At 41.2% G+C, this 18,316-nt stretch overlaps 3 protein-coding genes across 11 annotated transcripts; 2 read left to right on the forward strand and 1 right to left on the reverse strand.

The window, feature by feature from the left end:
• Positions 1–1,425: 1,425 nt before the first annotated feature.
• Positions 1,426–5,433, forward strand: abracl (ABRA C-terminal like). 4 transcript variants are annotated; one of them, XM_068342219.1, is made up of 3 exons: positions 1,426–1,462; positions 2,241–2,306; positions 2,980–5,433. In XM_068342219.1, exons 2-3 carry the CDS (start codon positions 2,246–2,248, stop codon positions 3,162–3,164), a joined length of 246 nt encoding a protein of 81 aa, XP_068198320.1. In that variant the 5' UTR covers positions 1,426–1,462; positions 2,241–2,245; the 3' UTR covers positions 3,165–5,433. The 4 variants fall into 4 exon arrangements, with proteins under 4 accessions (XP_068198320.1, XP_068198318.1, XP_068198319.1 ...); XM_068342217.1 differs by having other exon boundaries at positions 1,428–1,462; positions 2,217–2,306; XM_068342218.1 differs by lacking the exon at positions 1,426–1,462 and adding an exon at positions 1,479–1,656 and having other exon boundaries at positions 2,217–2,306.
• A 936-nt stretch (positions 5,434–6,369) lies between these two features.
• Positions 6,370–11,577, forward strand: heca (hdc homolog, cell cycle regulator). The gene is made up of 5 exons (XM_068342963.1): positions 6,370–6,776; positions 9,315–10,341; positions 10,448–10,614; positions 10,818–10,972; positions 11,086–11,577. Exons 1-5 carry the CDS (start codon positions 6,602–6,604, stop codon positions 11,248–11,250), a joined length of 1,689 nt encoding a protein of 562 aa, XP_068199064.1. The 5' UTR covers positions 6,370–6,601; the 3' UTR covers positions 11,251–11,577.
• A 285-nt stretch (positions 11,578–11,862) lies between these two features.
• Positions 11,863–18,072, reverse strand: mtif3 (mitochondrial translational initiation factor 3). 6 transcript variants are annotated; one of them, XR_011038960.1, is made up of 11 exons: positions 18,000–18,072; positions 17,492–17,539; positions 17,273–17,396; positions 16,899–16,928; positions 16,720–16,819; positions 16,493–16,607; positions 16,324–16,385; positions 16,035–16,109; positions 14,722–15,919; positions 14,549–14,628; positions 13,694–13,832 (listed from the first exon to the last, which is right to left on the reverse strand). XR_011038960.1 is itself a non-coding variant. In XM_068342965.1 (5 exons), the coding sequence occupies exons 2-5, from the start codon at positions 14,513–14,515 to the stop codon at positions 12,164–12,166; spliced, it is 882 nt and encodes a 293-aa protein (XP_068199066.1). In that variant the 5' UTR covers positions 14,516–14,628; positions 14,722–15,726; the 3' UTR covers positions 11,863–12,163. The 6 variants fall into 6 exon arrangements, 5 of the variants coding, with proteins under 5 accessions (XP_068199066.1, XP_068199065.1, XP_068199068.1 ...); XM_068342965.1 differs by lacking the exons at positions 16,035–16,109; positions 16,324–16,385; positions 16,493–16,607; ... (3 more) ...; positions 17,492–17,539; positions 18,000–18,072 and adding exons at positions 11,863–12,394; positions 12,832–12,983 and having other exon boundaries at positions 13,386–13,832; positions 14,464–14,628; positions 14,722–15,726; XM_068342964.1 differs by lacking the exons at positions 16,035–16,109; positions 16,324–16,385; positions 16,493–16,607; ... (3 more) ...; positions 17,492–17,539; positions 18,000–18,072 and adding exons at positions 11,863–12,394; positions 12,832–12,983 and having other exon boundaries at positions 13,386–13,845; positions 14,406–14,628; positions 14,722–15,726.
• Between the last annotated feature and the right edge of the window lie 244 nt (positions 18,073–18,316).

Raw genomic sequence — 18,316 nt, forward strand, 5'->3', positions numbered from 1 at the left:
CATTACTACTGTATTCAATGGTGATTACTGATTTAGTAAGACGTTGAAAAATCATACATGTTAGCTCTGTTTGTGTTTTGTTATTGTTTTTGCTTGGTTAAATTTGCTCTGTCTACCAAAATCGTTCGTGACTTGCATCTCTACCTCACCTGTGCTGTACATCTGTCTATTGTGAAACTTACTGCAGTGACATTGAGTGATAGCTCAAGGTTATTTTATTTTTTATTTATTTAATTTCACTTAAGTGCTAATCGCCGAATGGAACTTTCCCCTTGAACATCATTTCTTGCTCATTCACAAACATAACATTGTGCTTTTATTTTGAAAACAAATTTAGCAGTTTTCCGGTCCAAACCCCAGTTTTCTCCTGCTGCCTTGACGTCTCTGAGACGTCACTGGGCTACGGTCCGAGTCAGCGCGAGCTTGCTTAGCCTGCCAGAAACCCGGATGAGCGTTTTCAAAATAAAACAAGTAATTTTACTATGACTAATGTGATGGAGACGTTTTGCAGAATAAAAAAAAACAGATGCTCGACTGCTCTCTGTCTCCCACAAGCGTTACTCAGGAGGTCCGTCACTGTTGTGTGCGATAATTTAATAGTGATAGATATTCATTAATGAATTCTGTATCATCTTGTGCAATCGCTTCCGCAAACAGTTGCTTCAAGCAAAAATGTTTATGCACACTATAACCACAATTCCTTCTGCACTTTGAGCCACCTAGTTTTCTTTGGAAATACTAAACAAGGTAAAACGACTATTATCTCTAAAACTGGATTTTTCCAAGGGAATATTCTTCAACACAGGGTCTTGACATATATCCTAACATCGTGCGTACAGTATACTCCCACTTTTAGTTCTAATAAAACCTTTTAATGCGTTCTTTTCTTTCCATTATACGTTAAAAAATATGTTTCCGTGGCAGGGAGTTGCACCAGAAACCGTCTCTTGCTTATGGAGGCAGGTTCCAGGCTTGAAGTCTTCCCTCACTCATGCCATATATGGAGCACCGACTGTGAAGGTATCACATTGTGTCACAGTGAAGTCAGATGATCTTAAATGGTGCCTTTAAGTGTTACAGGAAGTTACAGAGTCATGACAGTAATCGAAAAATATAACCTTCAGTTTGACAATTTGCTGTCACTATTACAGGATGTGATTCTTTATTCTCACTCTTTTCTTGTTCCTGTCATAGATAGATGGATAAAGGAAATATGAAGGATAATTGGATTTTAAATAATTAAACATAAAATACAAAATAATTTTTTCAACACTTGTAAAAACATACAATGCAATTTTAAATACTATTTTTATTAAAAACTGCAGTATCTACCCTGCCTATATTTCCTATTACATAAAATTTTTGATACCGGAGAGACCTTTATCAAAGCGCGTTGTTTCACATTAAAATCTCTGAGCAGTCAGCGAACGCAGCAATCTCATCCACTGGACGCGACTCAACTGTAAGTCGCCGGTTATTTAATTATAGTAATAAAATATATTTAAAGCACATTCTGTAGTATACCACAGTAACGCTCTAATTAAACCAGATTTGCGTGGACTATTGTTGAATAATTTCTTGACACATATCACATCCGTATATCTGTCTGAAACTCCCCGACCCTTCACCAGCGGATCGGTTGTTCCACGCTAGAAGGTAACGACACCGGTGAACTCATGTCCGCCGCTCATTTGGATTTTATTTATTTTTTGTTTAACATTGAGTTTTATAGAACTGTGAATTCCGATCATTAATTCGTGCCTAAGGAGCGACCACGCCTCACTGAACACGAACAATTATAATCCGTATTATAATGCTTTCCTGTGGTTAGCGGGGGATGCTAATCGAGCACTTCCGCATTGATGAAGGTCCGCCCTGTTCAAGTCGTAGCTCGTTGGCGCTGCCGAGTTCCTGCAGCGTGACCCGGGGTGTTTGGACGGGTGTATCAGGAATGAAAAAGACACGGGTATCGATCCAATGACCAATCAGACCTCAATTCATCAATATGTTAAAGTGCAATTGTGTTGCTGATGATTAAATATGACCAAAGGTCCTAGACAGTATGGGGGCCCCGGGCAAAGACTGTAGCCACCCAAAGCAATTAGGATTCTTGACAAATTTACCAATAAATAAATACATTTAATTTAAACCAAATTATTTTTCAACAAAATAAATGACATATTAATTTTCTGCACTGTTTTTGTTTCTTGGTTTAGTTTTGTTTGGGGTTTTTTTTTTAGCAACAATGAATGTCGAGCATGAAGTAGAGCTGCTGGTGGAGGAGATAAAGCGACTCGGCACCGAGGGTGAGTCCATCCTTTGTGATTCTGTATAATAAACTTTGTTACCAGGTGACATTTTCTCAAGGATGTTTTGTGCCTCACAGGAGTTCAGTGTTCAAGAATCAAGGAATCTATTTGTGTCTTTGAATGCTTGTGCAGCGTTCAAGGTCAAGTGGGGAATTTCAAACAAATATGATATCTCCCACTTTTCCCACAAACATGAGGCACGATTATTTGAAGGCCACCCAGTGCCAAAGCAATCAGCCAACGTATCCATTAGCTGATGAACAGGAAAGAAAAAGAGGAACTCAATACAGGTTTTAATATTCAAACTCAGTCTTGAGGTAAAACGCTTAAATGTCCTCTTTCTACGGTCCCAGATGTCAGGATGTGTTGCTGTTCTCAGTGTTATATCACTACTTCAGGGTATTTTATAGCATGCCGCGTGACATCATTGTCACGGGATATTGCTTTCCAAATATTTAGTGATGTTTATGACAACTAATGTAGTTTTTCCAGTTGGTTGAGAGCTTTAAAATATTAGTTGAACTTTCTTTGAGCTTGTTCAGGAGTTGTTATATTATCTGTATTACCCTGTGTTATCGTTGATGTCTCTCTGTACCTTATACAGATGCAGATTTTTATTTTAAGTACTGTGCGTCTACCACGATCAATGTCCATTACTTTCATATTTCAGGGGGTGATGGCAAAGTAAGAGTGAAATTCGGGGTCCTGTTCAATGACACCCGATGTGCCAACCTCTTCGAGGCCCTGGTGGGCACCCTGAGGGCAGCCAAGAGAAAGAAGATTGTCAACTTTGAGGGCGAGTTACTTCTCCAGGGGGTCCACGATAATGTTGACGTGATCCTGCTCAAGGAATGAAGCCGGTTCGGGCTCCATCCACCACTGCAAGGTCACACTGAGTCTCCTCCAAATACTGAGCATTTGCGAGACGTCTCTTGTCACGGATCTTTTTGTTTTTAGCTTCCTTTTCGTTCAGGGTATTTGAATTCAAACATATTGACCAAATAGAATAGTTTAAACTGGATAGCCGTGGAGTCATCTGGCTGCTCTGCTTGTGATTGAATCAAGATTCACTATTTAAAGTGGAATGGGTGCAAAAAAAACCCAAAACAGTTGAATAATGGCCTCATTCATAGGTTCATATGACATATAAACGTGATCCTTCTCAGGCGCTGCTGTTGCATCGACCACGGGTCCAACACGTCTTTTTGATACACTCTTTAAGACAAATCAGGAATGTAATAATCTGTCTGATGCCTTGATTTTGGTACTTGTTGTTCAAATCTGGGAGAAAACTAACTGTCCCAAATTTCAACACCTCTCATTGATAAAAAGTATAAAAAGAAACCGGATTGATTTAGCAACTTGCACAGACTTCCTCACATTTTTTAATGGGAACCCCCTGACTTTGACTAATTGTTAATAATGGATGCTTGTTTCTAAAGCTGCACCGGGAACAACCTCCCTTTAACAGCCGCCATTGGAGACAGACCTCGCAACTTAAGAACAATTGAGCTTTGTCACTTTCAACCCTGTTTAGTTTCAGAAGAACTAGTAATGTGCATCCGCAGCGGCCGCTGCATTTGCAGTTGACATGAACCATTTCTTCTACCTCTAGTGGACTTCAATAGATATTAAAAGATCAGCCCTTCAGTGGAACTGACATCTATTCCTTCACAGAAACTAAAAAAGTACATTTCAAGGAACGCCTTAGCACCTTTTTGTACTCGTTGCAGACGGCGGAGGTGGTTTTTAACTCCATCTTTTTGTAAGCGGTCAATAACAAATTTCTTGAGCAAGCAAACTCCAAGCCTTTTCTCTTTTGAGAAATGAATGATAAGAAAACGGCGAATGTATTTCTAGTGCAATTTTATAATCGTATATTTACAGGGTGATTGGTGCCAAATTAAAAAATAAAAAAAAAAGATGAGTCTGTATTGTTTCTCAGGACCAAATCCTTGTGACCAAAATGTGTATTGTCCCATCTTTTAATTAATGTCTTACCTGCAACATGAAATGTCTTTCACAGTTTGTTTCTATTTTTTCTTCTTGCTGAAATGTTAACAAGCTCTTGCAACTTTGTAAGGAAGCCCAAAGTGTTATAGATAAAAACTTGAATACACAAGTATTCTCAAAAAAAATCTAAATAATCCAGTATTTTTTCAATTCCAATCATATTATACAGTTAAAAAAATCTATAAAGATGTGATCTATATTTAATCCTGCAATAACTCTTGTAATCATAATCTAATTACTGATGCATCAGAATGAAATGCATTTCAATAATCTGTTGGTTTACTTCACAATTTATCAATTACACTAATTTGTCTCTTTTCGCTCAAACCAATTTGAGAATATTTTGCTTATTGGTTTAATTTTTGCCACTTTGGGTATCCATAGTTTTTTCTATTTTGCTGCAACTGTTATGTGAGAAACTAATCTCTGTCTTGAACGATACCAGAAACCAACAAATGTCTAAGACAGTTGTGTATTTATAGAATATAAAGCATTGTTGTAATTCTTTTCAGTATACTGTATTTTGGTCCACTGATCACACAACAGCCTAGTATACAAATTATGTACGATCTAGTTTTCAGTCACTGCTGTTGTAGCTCAGGGCTAAAAAAAAATACAGGATCAGGAGTACATTTTCTTGAAGTATTTGACCTTTTTCTACATCTTATAGGAGACCATCCATTTGCCTTCTGAAAACTGTTGAAACCAGGAAAATCAAGCAAGGTTAATTGTATTCTAATAATGATTGATTCTGAAATGTTGCATAGAACAAATTGTGAAATATAGGAGAAGTTAGGAAATGTTCTGGAAATCATTTAGAAAAGGAAGTGTGGCAGAAATGTGATGCATCAATGTCTTTTTGAATTATCCTGCTGTTTTTGCACTGAAATGAGCTTTTGAGACGGATTTTCTGTGCAAACTACTGTATAACAACATTTAGCAAGAGGGGAGAACCATCGGAGCGCTGCCAATACCTTGCTCCATTTCTGTGACCTAATGGGATGCCTTCATGATGTGTTCAAGTGCACCATCATTTTGTTTCTATACTGGCAATAACATTCTGAAGCTTATGATACATTCTGAGGAATAAAGTCTTTACACTTGAAACCTTGATCTTGGTTTGTGTCATGTTTTGTCTAATGTCTCTAAATGTTGAAATAATCTTTGTAACAACTCTTGATGTGCTGAGGAATCCATCCTGTGCATGTTTTCCTCTTCTCACACACCTGTTTTCAGTACTAGCGTGTCCAGATGACCCCTCACGCATAAATCGTATTTCCTACCAGCTTGAAACGCTGCTCTAGATTGTTCAACATGATCATAGTGTACCATTTATGGCTTTGGTTCTGAATGAAAGACTCATGATGCAGAACAAATAAACATCTTTGGTTCTGCTGATGAAACCTTCCTGTCTTTATCCTGATTCTATTTCATCCTCCTTAAAATCTGGAAAATGCCATCGATCCATGGTATTTTTTGGACCCATGTCCCACTTGGCTTAACTGACCAGAATCAAAATGCATCAATATTTTTATTTCACTAATTTTAGCATCTATACACTCTACATGTATGTTTGAGAACCAGTCGCTTCTGATCAATAAAGTGTTTGATTAAAGCTGCCCTACATATTTATCAATTTGCATAAAATTTTAACATCAATTAAATTTTGAATAGTGAGCGTACATTAAATTATACCAGAAATGAGGCGTGCATTTAGAACAACAAATCATCTAACAGTGGCATATGTTTTAGATATATATATATATGTGAACTTCTTAAAACTTAAAATTAAAACTCAAGAGGAAAATCATATTAATAAAACTCACAATTACACATAATATTTAGAATACCTGCAACGTTTATTTAATTTAAAACGTGCATTTTGCAAGATATGGTCTGTTAAAAAAAAAAAAAAAGGAATACGTACTGTACTCTTTCGCACACACAGGCGGACAAGGGATTCAAATTTTTCCCACGGCCCGGGAACGCAGCACAATTCGTCTACGTCCAATGCGGGGGGCGGGGTCTGGTGACGTCAGGGGTGGAAGAAAACAGCGGAGCAGGAATCAAAACAAGCCCCGGACACGCCTTCGTTCTTAAAGGTTATAGCAGCTTATTTCCTCCAACTAGTGCGGTCAGAGCGCCTCCGCGGCCCGCCGTCCACGAGGACGCGTGAAAGAATGCAAAGGCGCTGCAGCCATGGAGTCCACAGACATGTCAGTTAGCGCTGACAGCAGCCGTTCGTAGAGGTCGACAGCAGAACACCGACATCCTGTAAAATGCCCAACCAGAAGAACAGCAAGGGAAAGAAAAGCAAGCGCAACAACAGTAGCGGAGATGAGCAGGAAAATGGAGCCTGTGCAGGGGCGACAGGAGGCGCAGTCGCTGCGGCGGCGGCGGCGGCGGCGGCGGCGGCAGCGGCGGCGGCTGCACCCGGGAACGAGCGCTCAAGTGGTAAGAAGGGGGCACGGACGGGAGATGTGGAAGTTTTAGAGATGCTGCCTTGTTTGCAAGAACGTCTGTCCGCGATGGAGCGACGTGCATGCGCCGCGACGCTGCGAATGACACCGCCGCATCTCCCCACCCTCCAGAAAACCCAAAGCATGGAGGTTTTTTAAACGCGCGTCAGTTTAATAGCTGGTTAATTATCGTCTTAATACGAGGCGACGGCGGTCGATCACGACTCGAGGCCTCGCGTGAATTGCGTGGATCCGTGTGTGCGTGCGGTGCGCGGAGCGTGGAGCTGTAGCGCTCAGCCGCGCTCCAATCTCGGCCACTGGTTTGTTTGGGTGCAAGAAGATCGTGGGGACCTGCAGGCCAAAGTGTTGGAATATTATTGCAACGCTTGCGAACTGCTATTTGAGATGTTAGCCGAATTATAGAGATATGTTTTTACTCTCCCAAAAAGTATTTATTACTGTCATGGATCGATTGATCCGCACCTGATCGGAAGATGATCTTTAAATTGACTGATTTACGAATGGAAGCTGGTGCCTCGAGCTCTTCTTAGAGAGAGAGAGAGAGAAAAAAAGGATTATCAGATATGAAAGATTATTTATTCCTTCTGGTCAAACGGAGCCATCGCGCCACCAATACCGCCCGTCTTTATGATCAGTGCACGCACGTGACTGATCGATGGCTGTTGCGATCGGTTTGGAGGCTTTTGCAGGCCTCGGCGCACTCTGTCCATACAGTTTTGTGTGGGGTTTTTTTTTTTGTTTTGGTTGTGGCCTTCCTCAAGGGTAATACTGACACCTCACCGCTTGTCTGCGCACTCAAGTTCAACTTCAACTTCATCCCAGACCTGAAACAGCTGGGAAAAAGTTTCTATTATTATAAGATGTCACTACAGTCGTTTTATTACATTTGTATAACGTTTATCATGTGGAACTTTTGGGTTATTCTAAGGTTTTAGGGAAAGATGAACCAATGTATTTGTCTTCAATCAACTTTTATTTTATTCTAGTTATTATTAAAAAAAAATAAAAGCCTCGATGACCTAAAAGTGGAATTATTAGTATGTTATTGAAGTTCATCACCAGCATTTTATTATTATTTCTAGCAACCATGCCTCCAGTGTGTAGTTTTATGTTATTTTATTGTAGATTTATTTTTAACTTTCATTATTTTTTGAATGTTGGACCCAATATTCCACTGAACACAATTTAATAACATAATCACATATACTGTATTTCCCCATCAGGGTGCTATAATTAGAAACAGGGCTGCTCAGGGGAGAGAAGGCTTTCAACAATGTTGCCTCTTAATATGAAGGTTGTTGGTTTGAATCCAGACCCGGGGGCCTTTATGTGTGATTCTCTGTCCCTTCCCACACCCCATGTGTGCGTGGGCTCCCTCCTGCTGCTCCAGCTTTCTCCCGCCTGTCACCAAATGTCAGCCGGGATGGGCTCCAGCCGCCCCCTGACCTCTCCAAGGAGTGTATTTTAATATGATCAGGCCTAAGGTTAAAAATGACGCCTAATTTTTCTCACTTCTGTGTCGGTACTTCAGAGAAAAAGAACAAAAACCACTGACAGAGTAGCGGAAAGAGAAAGAGGAAGCTGTACCCCTACATGAGCTACTTCTGTGTGCCCACATATGCTTGGTGCACATCCAGGCTCGACAGTTGGCGATGTCTGAAAAGAGCCGCTCACACACACTCTGGTGACCCAGTTGATTTTTATAAATCGATGGTGAGGAGGCAGTAGTGACACAAAATCTCCCCGTTGAACATTTTCACCTGGCTTGGCGTTGTCGATAGATGTGGATGAAGATATGTTAAGTTATTGTGTGTGTGTGAGTGTGTGTTAATCTGTTATCTGTGTAATCAGTCCATCAGATTTTATCATGATGACTTCCAGGGCTGCTGTTATTATCCATCTGTCTCAGAATTGATTTATCAATTCATCAAATTATGGTGGAAATTGTCCCAAAGCCTAAAGTAAAGTTGCAAGACGTCCTGTTTTTATTCAAAAAATGACTGTAAAACAAAACGTAATCTCATATTGCTTTGCTCAATTTGTTTTGTGTCAGTTTAAAGACGTCTGTGTGAGTTTTCATTCATCCAGGTCATGGTTATCCAAAATTGTTTAAATCAATCCACTGAACTTAAAGTTGAAAGCATACATCTTTGTTTTTTAATTATATAAAATAAATGGAACATTTGTTGGTTTCAGTTTCTTTGTGTGAGATTCTGGTTTTGGATTTGAAGATTTCTTCTTCTATAGGAAATGATCTAACATTTAATTTAATCAAACCAGTTATTTATTTCCTAATCAATAACATGATAAAACAGATTTGTTTGATTATAAAAATAAATGAAATCAATTTGGATTTTTGACTGCAGCTGTGGAAAAAAGAGCTTTTTGAATGTGCTACTGCTGATTTTAGAGACATACTAATGAATTTTTTAATGAATAAATATTTAGCTGCTGAAATAGAATGAGTCAGATTAATAAAATCACAATAAAATCCTCCTCTTCCTCCGTCCAGAGGGCCAGTGCGCCACGCCTCTCTGCTGCAGCCTGGGCCGTCCCATCGACCTGGAGAAGGACGACTACCAGCGGGTGCTCTGCAACAACGAACTCTGCCCTTACGGCAACTGGATGCACCTGCAGTGCTTCTACGAGTGGGAGAGCTCCATCCTGGTCCAGTTCAACTGCATCGGCCGCGCCCGCTCCTGGAACGAGAAGCAGTGCCGGCAGAACATGTGGACCAAGAAGGGCTACGACCTGGCCTTCAGGTTCTGCTCCTGCCGCTGCGGCGGGGGTCACCTGAAGAAGGACACCGACTGGTACCAGGTGAAACGCATGCAGGACGAGCGCAAGAAGAAGCCGTCTGAGAGGAGCGCCGGCAGGAACGGGGGGGCGTCCGCGGGGCCCGGGGACGGGCTTTTTGAGGAGGCCAAGAAAAGCAAGCAGGCGGGAGGAGCGGTGGGAGGAGGTAAACTCCCCAACAGAGCTTCCTGTCAGGAGTTACCACGGAGACAATCGGTGGAACGTCAGAACTCTTCGGAGAGGGGGGCGACAGCGGCCCCTTTTGGAATGGGGGGTCCTCAAAAGTCTCCATGCGACTCCCCAGGACAGTCCCCTCCAACCGGGTTCCCGTTTTCCCCCACCGCCGTCCTCGGACCGGGAGGCGCCGCATTGCGAGGTTCGCGCCAGCTGGGGGAGTTCTTCAAATCGGCCGTCCACATGGACCCGCAGAGGAAGCACCTCCTGGTGGGGGGGGCTCTCAGTCGCGGCGGAGGCTGCGCCATGGGTGGCGGCGGGGGCGGCGGCGGCGCTCACCTGGACCCCGGGTCCGTCCTCCCCCTGCAGCTCTCCTTCGCCCTCCCGCTGCATCACAGGCTGGCCTCCGGCGGCGGATTGGGAGACGGCGCCCACCCCCACCCGGTGCAGTTCCTGAGACGGCTGGACCTCTCGGAGCTCCTGACCCACGTCCCCCGGCACAAGCTCAACACCTACCACGTCCGCATGGAGGACGACGCCCAGGCAGGCCAGGGAGAAGAGCTGCGCAGGTAGACCCCCCAAAGGTTTTCTTAAACACTTTGCAAACTGAGTGTTCACTAAGAAACATCTGTGATCTACATTTGCCCCCCCCCCCCCTCCATCCTGCTGCTGTAGGTTCATCCTGTCGGCCCTCAGTGCGAGCCAGAGGAACGTGGTCAACTGTGCGCTGTGCCACCGAGCGCTGCCCGTGTTCGAACAGTTCCCTCTGGTGGACGGGACGCTGTTCCTCAGCCCCTCGCGCCACGACGAGATCGAATACGATGTCCCCTGTCACCTCCAAGGTCAGACACACACCCCCCCCACTACACACACACACACACACACACCTTCATAGGAATCAGCCTCTGGGTGGAGAGCAGCCAAAACCAAGACTTTGTCCTGCTGATTATTATTGATTTCCTCTACACACTGATACACAATCAACTGAAGCCGATGCTTCTTTCATCGTCTTCCGTTCCTAACCTCGTGCTCCTCCGCCTCACAGGCAGGTTGATGCACCTCTACGCCATCTGCGTGGACTGTTTAGAAGGCGTCCACAAGATCGTCTGCATCAAGTGCAAGTCGCGCTGGGACGGGAGCTGGCACCAGCTGGGCACCATGTACACCTACGACATACTGGCGGCGTCGCCCTGTTGCCAGGTAGAAACCGCGTCTCAACCACCGATCGGTAGAGCGAGAGGAGTCGCTGGCAGGAAACGAGCGTCCCGTTTATACGTGCGTGTCCTTGTGTGTGTGTGTGTGTGTGTCCTCAGGCCCGTCTCAACTGTAAACACTGCGGGAAGCCGGTGGTGGACGTCCGAGTCGGGATGCAGTATTTCTCCGAGTACAGCAACGTCCAGCAGTGTCCTCACTGCGGCAACCTGGACTATCACTTCGTTAAACCGTTCTCCTCCTTCAAAGTACTCGAGGCTTATTGACACATGCTGTTCCTGCATGCTAGTTAAGCTTTTTTTTTTTTTTTTTCTAACACAATATAGGAAAGATTTTATTTTTCTCGTTTGGGCCTTCTATGTTCCTAAATTCTCTCTTTGTTGATTTCTTTTATATGTATAGAAAAAAAGTTTGACCCTAGTTTAAAAAAAAAAAAAAATGATGCAAGCACAGTATCTCTGCTCTTCAGAGGAAGGTGTTAAACTGACACTCAAAGTCAAGCCAACACGTTTATCTGTGACAAGTGAATGTATCTGTACGCAAAAATCGCTTTTATTTTTTACCGACAACATCGAGAAGTTCAAATAAAGCAGAGAAGGAAATGTACCGGTTTGATCTCGTCTGAAACGTCCCTTCCATCCGTTCTTCTTACTCTCATTCTTCTCTGATCATCATCTTTGAGCTGATCTAAAATCTGATTCACACACACGAGTGGCGGGGCACACCCTGGATGAGACGCCAGCTCACTCGCGGCCGGTCCTGAACTGACACGTTCAGGAAATGAAAATGAATGAAGCTACCAAAAACGACAATGTTAAAATTTATATCAATCTCTTTATTCAGTTCCATTTTAAAAGGTTCTGGTTTCTCCCTCAGCAGATTCCTCTTCCTTTCGCCCATCATCAGAATAAAATACAACAGCCTCTTTCCCGCCACACGATCGATCCTACCATGAACGTTTTGTGTAAATCTTTTAAATATTTTCCAGTGCAGAAGTTAAAGGGAAGGCTCATTTAAAGGTTGTCACCCATCTTCGCACAAGAACATGTTCAAACTGTGACTCAGGGACTCAGGTGTGAAAAACCTTGAAATGTAAAGAAACCATCCATCCATCCATGGATGGAAGAACACATTCAAACAGACCTTTTAACAATGTTTTTATTAGAGATCACTGCTGCGTTACCCCTCAGTCTTTTCTGTGACGCTAACACTTTCCTTTGGCGTATCGTTGGAACTTTTGCTAGCAGGCGGCGGTGTGACAGTTTTACTCTTGTCTTTTTTAGATAACTCCTTCGCTGAAGGCAGTCGGAGGACGCACATGGCCGCTTTACCCTCCTGTATGACCTGTGGCTTGGAAACGTATCCCACCATTATTCCTATTTGCTGCACCATCTGCTCCAGAGTTGTTTCCTAAGAAAAGAAAAAAAAAGAAGTTAGAAATGTTTAAAGTGTATAAAACTAAATTCAAGACGTTAAGGGAGCAGTTAAGTTAAATAACGAGGTTCAAACTATCACGGATGTTGCTTTTAGAGAAACTCCTACAATTATTTCCAACCAGAAGCCGGTAAATCTGGTTAATTTGTTTGGTTTGGCAGATGGAGATTATTTTAATTATGGGATAATTAAATACAAATAAACTATGTCAGACCTTTTTGAACGTATTGCAGTTAAAAGCATAGATGATAAGAAAAAACAACATAACTAATCCTGGAAAACCCACAAAAAAATTCACACGTAGGTTTTATGTTCTTAAACTACTTTGTGAGTAAGAGAGTTAGGGGTGCCAACAACGAGCCCCTCGTCTCCCCGACCATCCCAGTCCAATAAAAGGTGAAGGTCTTCCTCACCAGGTTGGCGACGGGATCTCTTCGTCTGGCTCGCAAAGTAATCTTGACATGATGCTTCTTCTCCAGCCAGCTCTCCACCTGCTTCAGCTTGATGTTCAGGTCATGAGGCGCGATGCTCCATAAAAGGTTCACGTCTTTCTTCTGCACAGCAGCTGTGGGGAGAACAGTCATCTACAGGGTTACTGAAAGATCCGATGGTCTTTACCCACACCGAAATGGTATCTTTTTAAGGTATTTATTTAATAAATGAAAACAACACCTGTGCCCTACAGATTTAGAGCAGCTCTCAGTCTGTGGACATTCATGAACGACTGGAAAAAATAAATTAATAGCCTTTAAAGCCTTCACTCCCAGAGGTCTTTATAATTAAGAACACTTCAGATCAAGAGAGATTTTTATCATCTAGTATTTTTGAGTTGATTACCTGGTATTTAACAAGAAAACAGTTAATAATAAAACGTGTTCTTTCTTAACACGTGTATTATTTTGCGTCCCCCTCGAAGGCTCCTGAGCCACAGGTTGGGAACCACTCGATGAAACAGGATGCCACAAACCTGGTTTTGATTTCCGTTTCTCCAACAGTCTCATCTGCTCTTCGCGGATCTGTTTGCCCGTCATCAGCTTATAGATGGGAGGATCTTCGTCTTTGTCGAGCAACACCAACTTGAGATTCTGCTGGTCCATGATATTAACCACCTCTACCCGGTGCATGGTGCCCAGGTTCTCGTCTGTGTCACTGATCACCTGTATCAGATGATGTGGGATCCGACGGCCAACGTTACTGATTGTGTCCAAAGGGTTGTGATTCTTCTTTTTCTTTTTGGGTGCAGGAGTCTCTTCTGTGTTGCTTTCAGCAGTAGAGAATGGAGAACATCTCCAGGGGAAAGCAGCGATGTTACATCTTTCACTGCATGCGGTGGACCTTGATGCTGGTGTCCAACGTCCGGGGTTTAAATCACACACGACTCTCACGCTCCGGCTCAGCAGCCACCTCACACAACCTGCAGACATGACCTACATGAAAAGAAGGAAATGTGAAGTTTTCATACACGACTGTGTGGAAATGTCTTCCTTTGTTTTGACTCTACTTATGATGTAACAAGTGTTTAGAACACCGTATCTCTTGAATACACATTTTTAACATTCAGTCTCTTACTTCCCATCTGACAGGTTGGGAATAACTAAAATGCTCAGAAAATACAAATGAAAGTTAAATTCAATTTGAAAGTTACAAACTTAGTGAACTGCACACACTACAAATGAAGACACTTCCAAACTGCTCGATCTACTGTGGTATTTGGGACAAACCACATTTAGCTGATGAATTTTTAAATTACAATTCATCCGTCTAGAAATTTTGAGAATCATACTTCTAAACCCAAATATGCAATCTGATTTGCAAAGCTTTTACATTTTTATAATTATTCTTATAACTTTATTTCATTATATGCTTTAATGTAAAAAAATTTGTAAAATTACATGCATTTATTTTTAGTTATTTTCCTTATCACTGCTGTTTATACTCGACATGTTGTGCATCAAAACCATTACAAATCAAAATCCTTTTTAATTACTTTTTTTTCATCCCTTGCTTGTAAAGAATCAGAAATGTTTGCATCGTCTTCTACATACATTTAGTGTGAAATGTGCATCCGCGCAAGACGGACCAACAAAAACGCGTCATGTTTGCGTTGTGTGGATTCTAAACGTGACTGACAGTCTACTCAGTGTCTTTGACACACTGACACAAGTCGTCCTCCACGCCTTCCAGTGATTTCCAGTGAAACAAATCGAGTCCTGTGATTGAAACATCAATGCAGACATAAATAATCAAGGAGGAGCAACGAAATAAAAAAACTGTCTCGTCTTCTGTTGCGTTGTTTTACGTACTTTATATCATTGTTGGTCGCCCCTTCTCTGCATCAGTGGAACTGTACGGTGTACTTCCGTCTCAACTTGTTGTAATTTCCGCTAGAACAGGTGTAAAAGAAATTTGATGTCGCCCCCTGCTGGACAAATAAGGTTGGTTCTCACAGGGCTTCATAGGCAAGGAAGGAATTGCTGTCTTGTTGTCACTGCAATCCTTTTGATCCACTTGGTTCCAGTTGCAAAAAAAGTAGATTTCAAAATTTGATGATAGCAGCAGTACATAAATATTGTACTTAATCACTTAATCCTGTCACTTTCACAATGAAATATTGGATATAACTGGATCAGAACTAGAAATTGTTTTTGTTGATTTATCTGTAGTCTACAAATTACATACATGAGGAAATGCATGGATGATGTCACGGTCACCAGAACATCAGACTCAACACCTCCAGATACAACTGGTTGCTGGACTTCCTGACAGGGAGATCACAGGCAGTTCGAGTTGGTAACAACACCTCCAGCACCATCACGTTCAACACGGGAGCCCCCCCAAGGATGTGTTCTGAGGCCCCTCCTCTTCACTCTGTTGACCCATGACTGCACACCAACTTTCTGCTCCAACCTCTTTGTCAAGTTTGGAGATGACACGACTGTGGTGGGTCTCATCAACAACAATGATGAGACAGCCACCCACCCCTCTCAGTCTTTTCAGCCTGCTGCCATCAGGTAGGAGACTACAGAATCTGCGGGCCAGAACCAGCAGGATCAAGGACAGCTTCTTTCACCAGGCGGTCAGGAGACTCGACTCCCTCCCTGCTCTGCCCCCTGCCATAGCCTTGAACTCTACCTTCATATATAGTACATTTGACAATAAAGCTGACTTTGACTTAACTTGACTATATAGTATATAAGCTGTTCTTCTCTGCAGTAAATGAACCACCAGGTTTCATGTGTAAAAGCTTGTTCAGACAGAAATATGTTGAGAAATGAGAAAAAAATAAGGAAATAAGAATTCTTTATTTAATTTCAGACAGTACAATTAAAACACACTTTATGCATCAATATTTTTTTACACAATATTTAACTTTCACATCAACAGTGCGTTTGCTTCCTCCAGCGCTTTCTCCATTTCAGCAGCCTCCAGAGAGAAGTCCTCCCTTTCTTGCATCATATGTTCTCGCAATTTAGTAAGTTCTGTCATGGTGGCTTGGATTTCCTGTAAATGTGTAAAATGAGGGACATTCAAAACACAACACAACCAGCTCATAAGTAAAAGTCAACAACGAGAAAAGCTGCATCAGACAGTACAAAATTATTCCAGTTTAATTCACCTCAAGCCGAGCACGCTGCTGTGATGCAACATCTCCAAATGCTTTTAACTCCTGCAGCAGGTCTGTGGAGATGCTCTGAAGTAGAGAATACATTTTTATAAATTAAGATGGTTATAGGATACAAATATAATTTTTTTTTAAATTTACTTTACCAAATTCTATAGTTTACTCTACATTTCTGTATGACAATGAGCTGCTTTCATTTGGAGTTTGATGAAGAAAGGGATGAATATACATAAATATGACAATGACAACACATGAAAAGTGAACTTGAATAAAATACGGATACCATAATTTCTTTTCTTTGATCTTCATTTTGTTGCACTGCATCTCCAACCTTTTCACTGGAGACTAAAAATAAAAACAAGTCTGTTGTTCTTACTCCCCCCTTTTTTTTAAATTAAGCAAAAGAAATAAGCTTTCTCACACATCTTTAAAAAATGGGAGTAGATATTCACCTGGGTCTAATTTGGCTGCCACTAGGAGTACATGACAGTCCTTCAGGTTTTTGTGTAACCCCGTGTTCTCTTTTTCAAGGTCACTGAACTGCAGTTTCAACTCAGCTACTCTTTCCTGCAATATAAAAGGAGTTTAGGAACATGACACACACACCATTTTACACAAAATGACACCTGATCATAAATTAAAATGCTCAAGTCTTTCACTTCATTTAACTTTTCCTCACCTGTGTATCTGAAAGGTTTCTCTGCAGCTCCTCATTAGTAGCAATCAAACGCTGATTTTGCTCCTTGAGTTCAGTGTGTTGTTCATACCTGGTGGAAATCCTATGGAATGGTGTAACATGAAGCTTTGAAACTCAACTGAAGCCCACTGCTCATTGGAAATGTGCGATATATGACTTACCCCTTGTGAACTTTAGGAGCAACATTTTTTCTGGAAGACAGAAGAGAATAAAAATTAATTTGAAAGTCACTTTTAGTTGCATTCCAGGTTTCGCTGCACTGATAACTCATCCATTTTAACTTCTATGTCTTTTCAGATTTCTTCTGTTCATCCTCCTAAAAATTCGGGAGGTAAGCTGAATACTAAAAAGCCTTAAATTGCAATGAGTGGAAGGGCTTTCCATCATTTTTTGTTTATCTGCAGCAGTGTGGGTGGGGAATGTCCTATTGCTTGGATGGTTCTATCTTTCTATTTACTGAATTACTTTAACCAATGATCTTCAGTCTTCCTCTAAATTGTTAATGTGCTTTTTTTTTTAAATTCTTTTTTTTTACCTTGGTACATTTTCTTTTTGAGATTTAAGAACACCATCAGTTCTGTGGGCAACATTTCCTGTTGCAGTATCTTTGGATTCATTTTTATGACCCATTTTCTTGGCTTCTGCAGGTAAATGCACACCTGAGAAAGAATATCAATCAGATTTCAGGTCTGTTTGACATCACAGAATTAAAAATGAACAAACCTAATGTCCAAACATCATCAATTATAATTACCTCTTGGGATTTTAGACGACATTGATCAATCTGTAGTGAAAATAATGCCTGCAAAACAAAACAACAAACTACAATATGTCATCTTGAACTAAAATTTCAATTTTTTCCACGGTACTACTATGTTTTGTTATTTTGGTAATATTAAGTCGTGATGGGTAGGATGAGAGCAAAAGTGATGAGTTAACCAATCAGAGAATGGATTTTATAGTAGGAGATTATAGTAGGAGTCATAAAATTGCTTCATGTACATCTTTAATGAACTAGCTATTTAACTATAACTTATCAAACACGTAAAGCACATTATTTTCACATGTATTAGGATTGAATTGAATAATGCAATACCAGATCTTATATTAGCTATAACGCAAAGCATAACATTTGACAGATTTTGATCGGTTAGGATTCAGAATTCATAAGTATAAGGACTTTAAAAGGCTTCGTCTGCTTCTTAAGTTTAAAGTTGAGCGTTATATATAATAAAAAATGATAAAACATTCTTAATGCCTACCTTTGTGGCCTAAAATGTCAAATTTATCAACGTTCAAAACTGGGCTACGCTCACGAATTCAAACCCGTCCCGCCCTCACGTTCATTTCCGGTTTTCTACGCAATTTCCTGTTTAGGTAAAACTTCACATCACACAAAAATGTATATTTCTTTATTGATTCTACTTTATATTTATTATTTATTACAATAAAAAAACAAAAATTATTTGAGAATATTGTTTGATTCATTTAATCACAGAAAAAAAAAACACAGGAAATGACAAAGTTGATTGAGCTAACTCGCTAAACGACATTGCGCATGCGTGAAGGCGGCTAAATT

This window comes from Antennarius striatus, chromosome 19 (genome assembly GCF_040054535.1).
Source record: "Antennarius striatus isolate MH-2024 chromosome 19, ASM4005453v1, whole genome shotgun sequence".
NCBI classification, from domain to species: Eukaryota; Metazoa; Chordata; class Actinopteri; order Lophiiformes; family Antennariidae; genus Antennarius; species Antennarius striatus.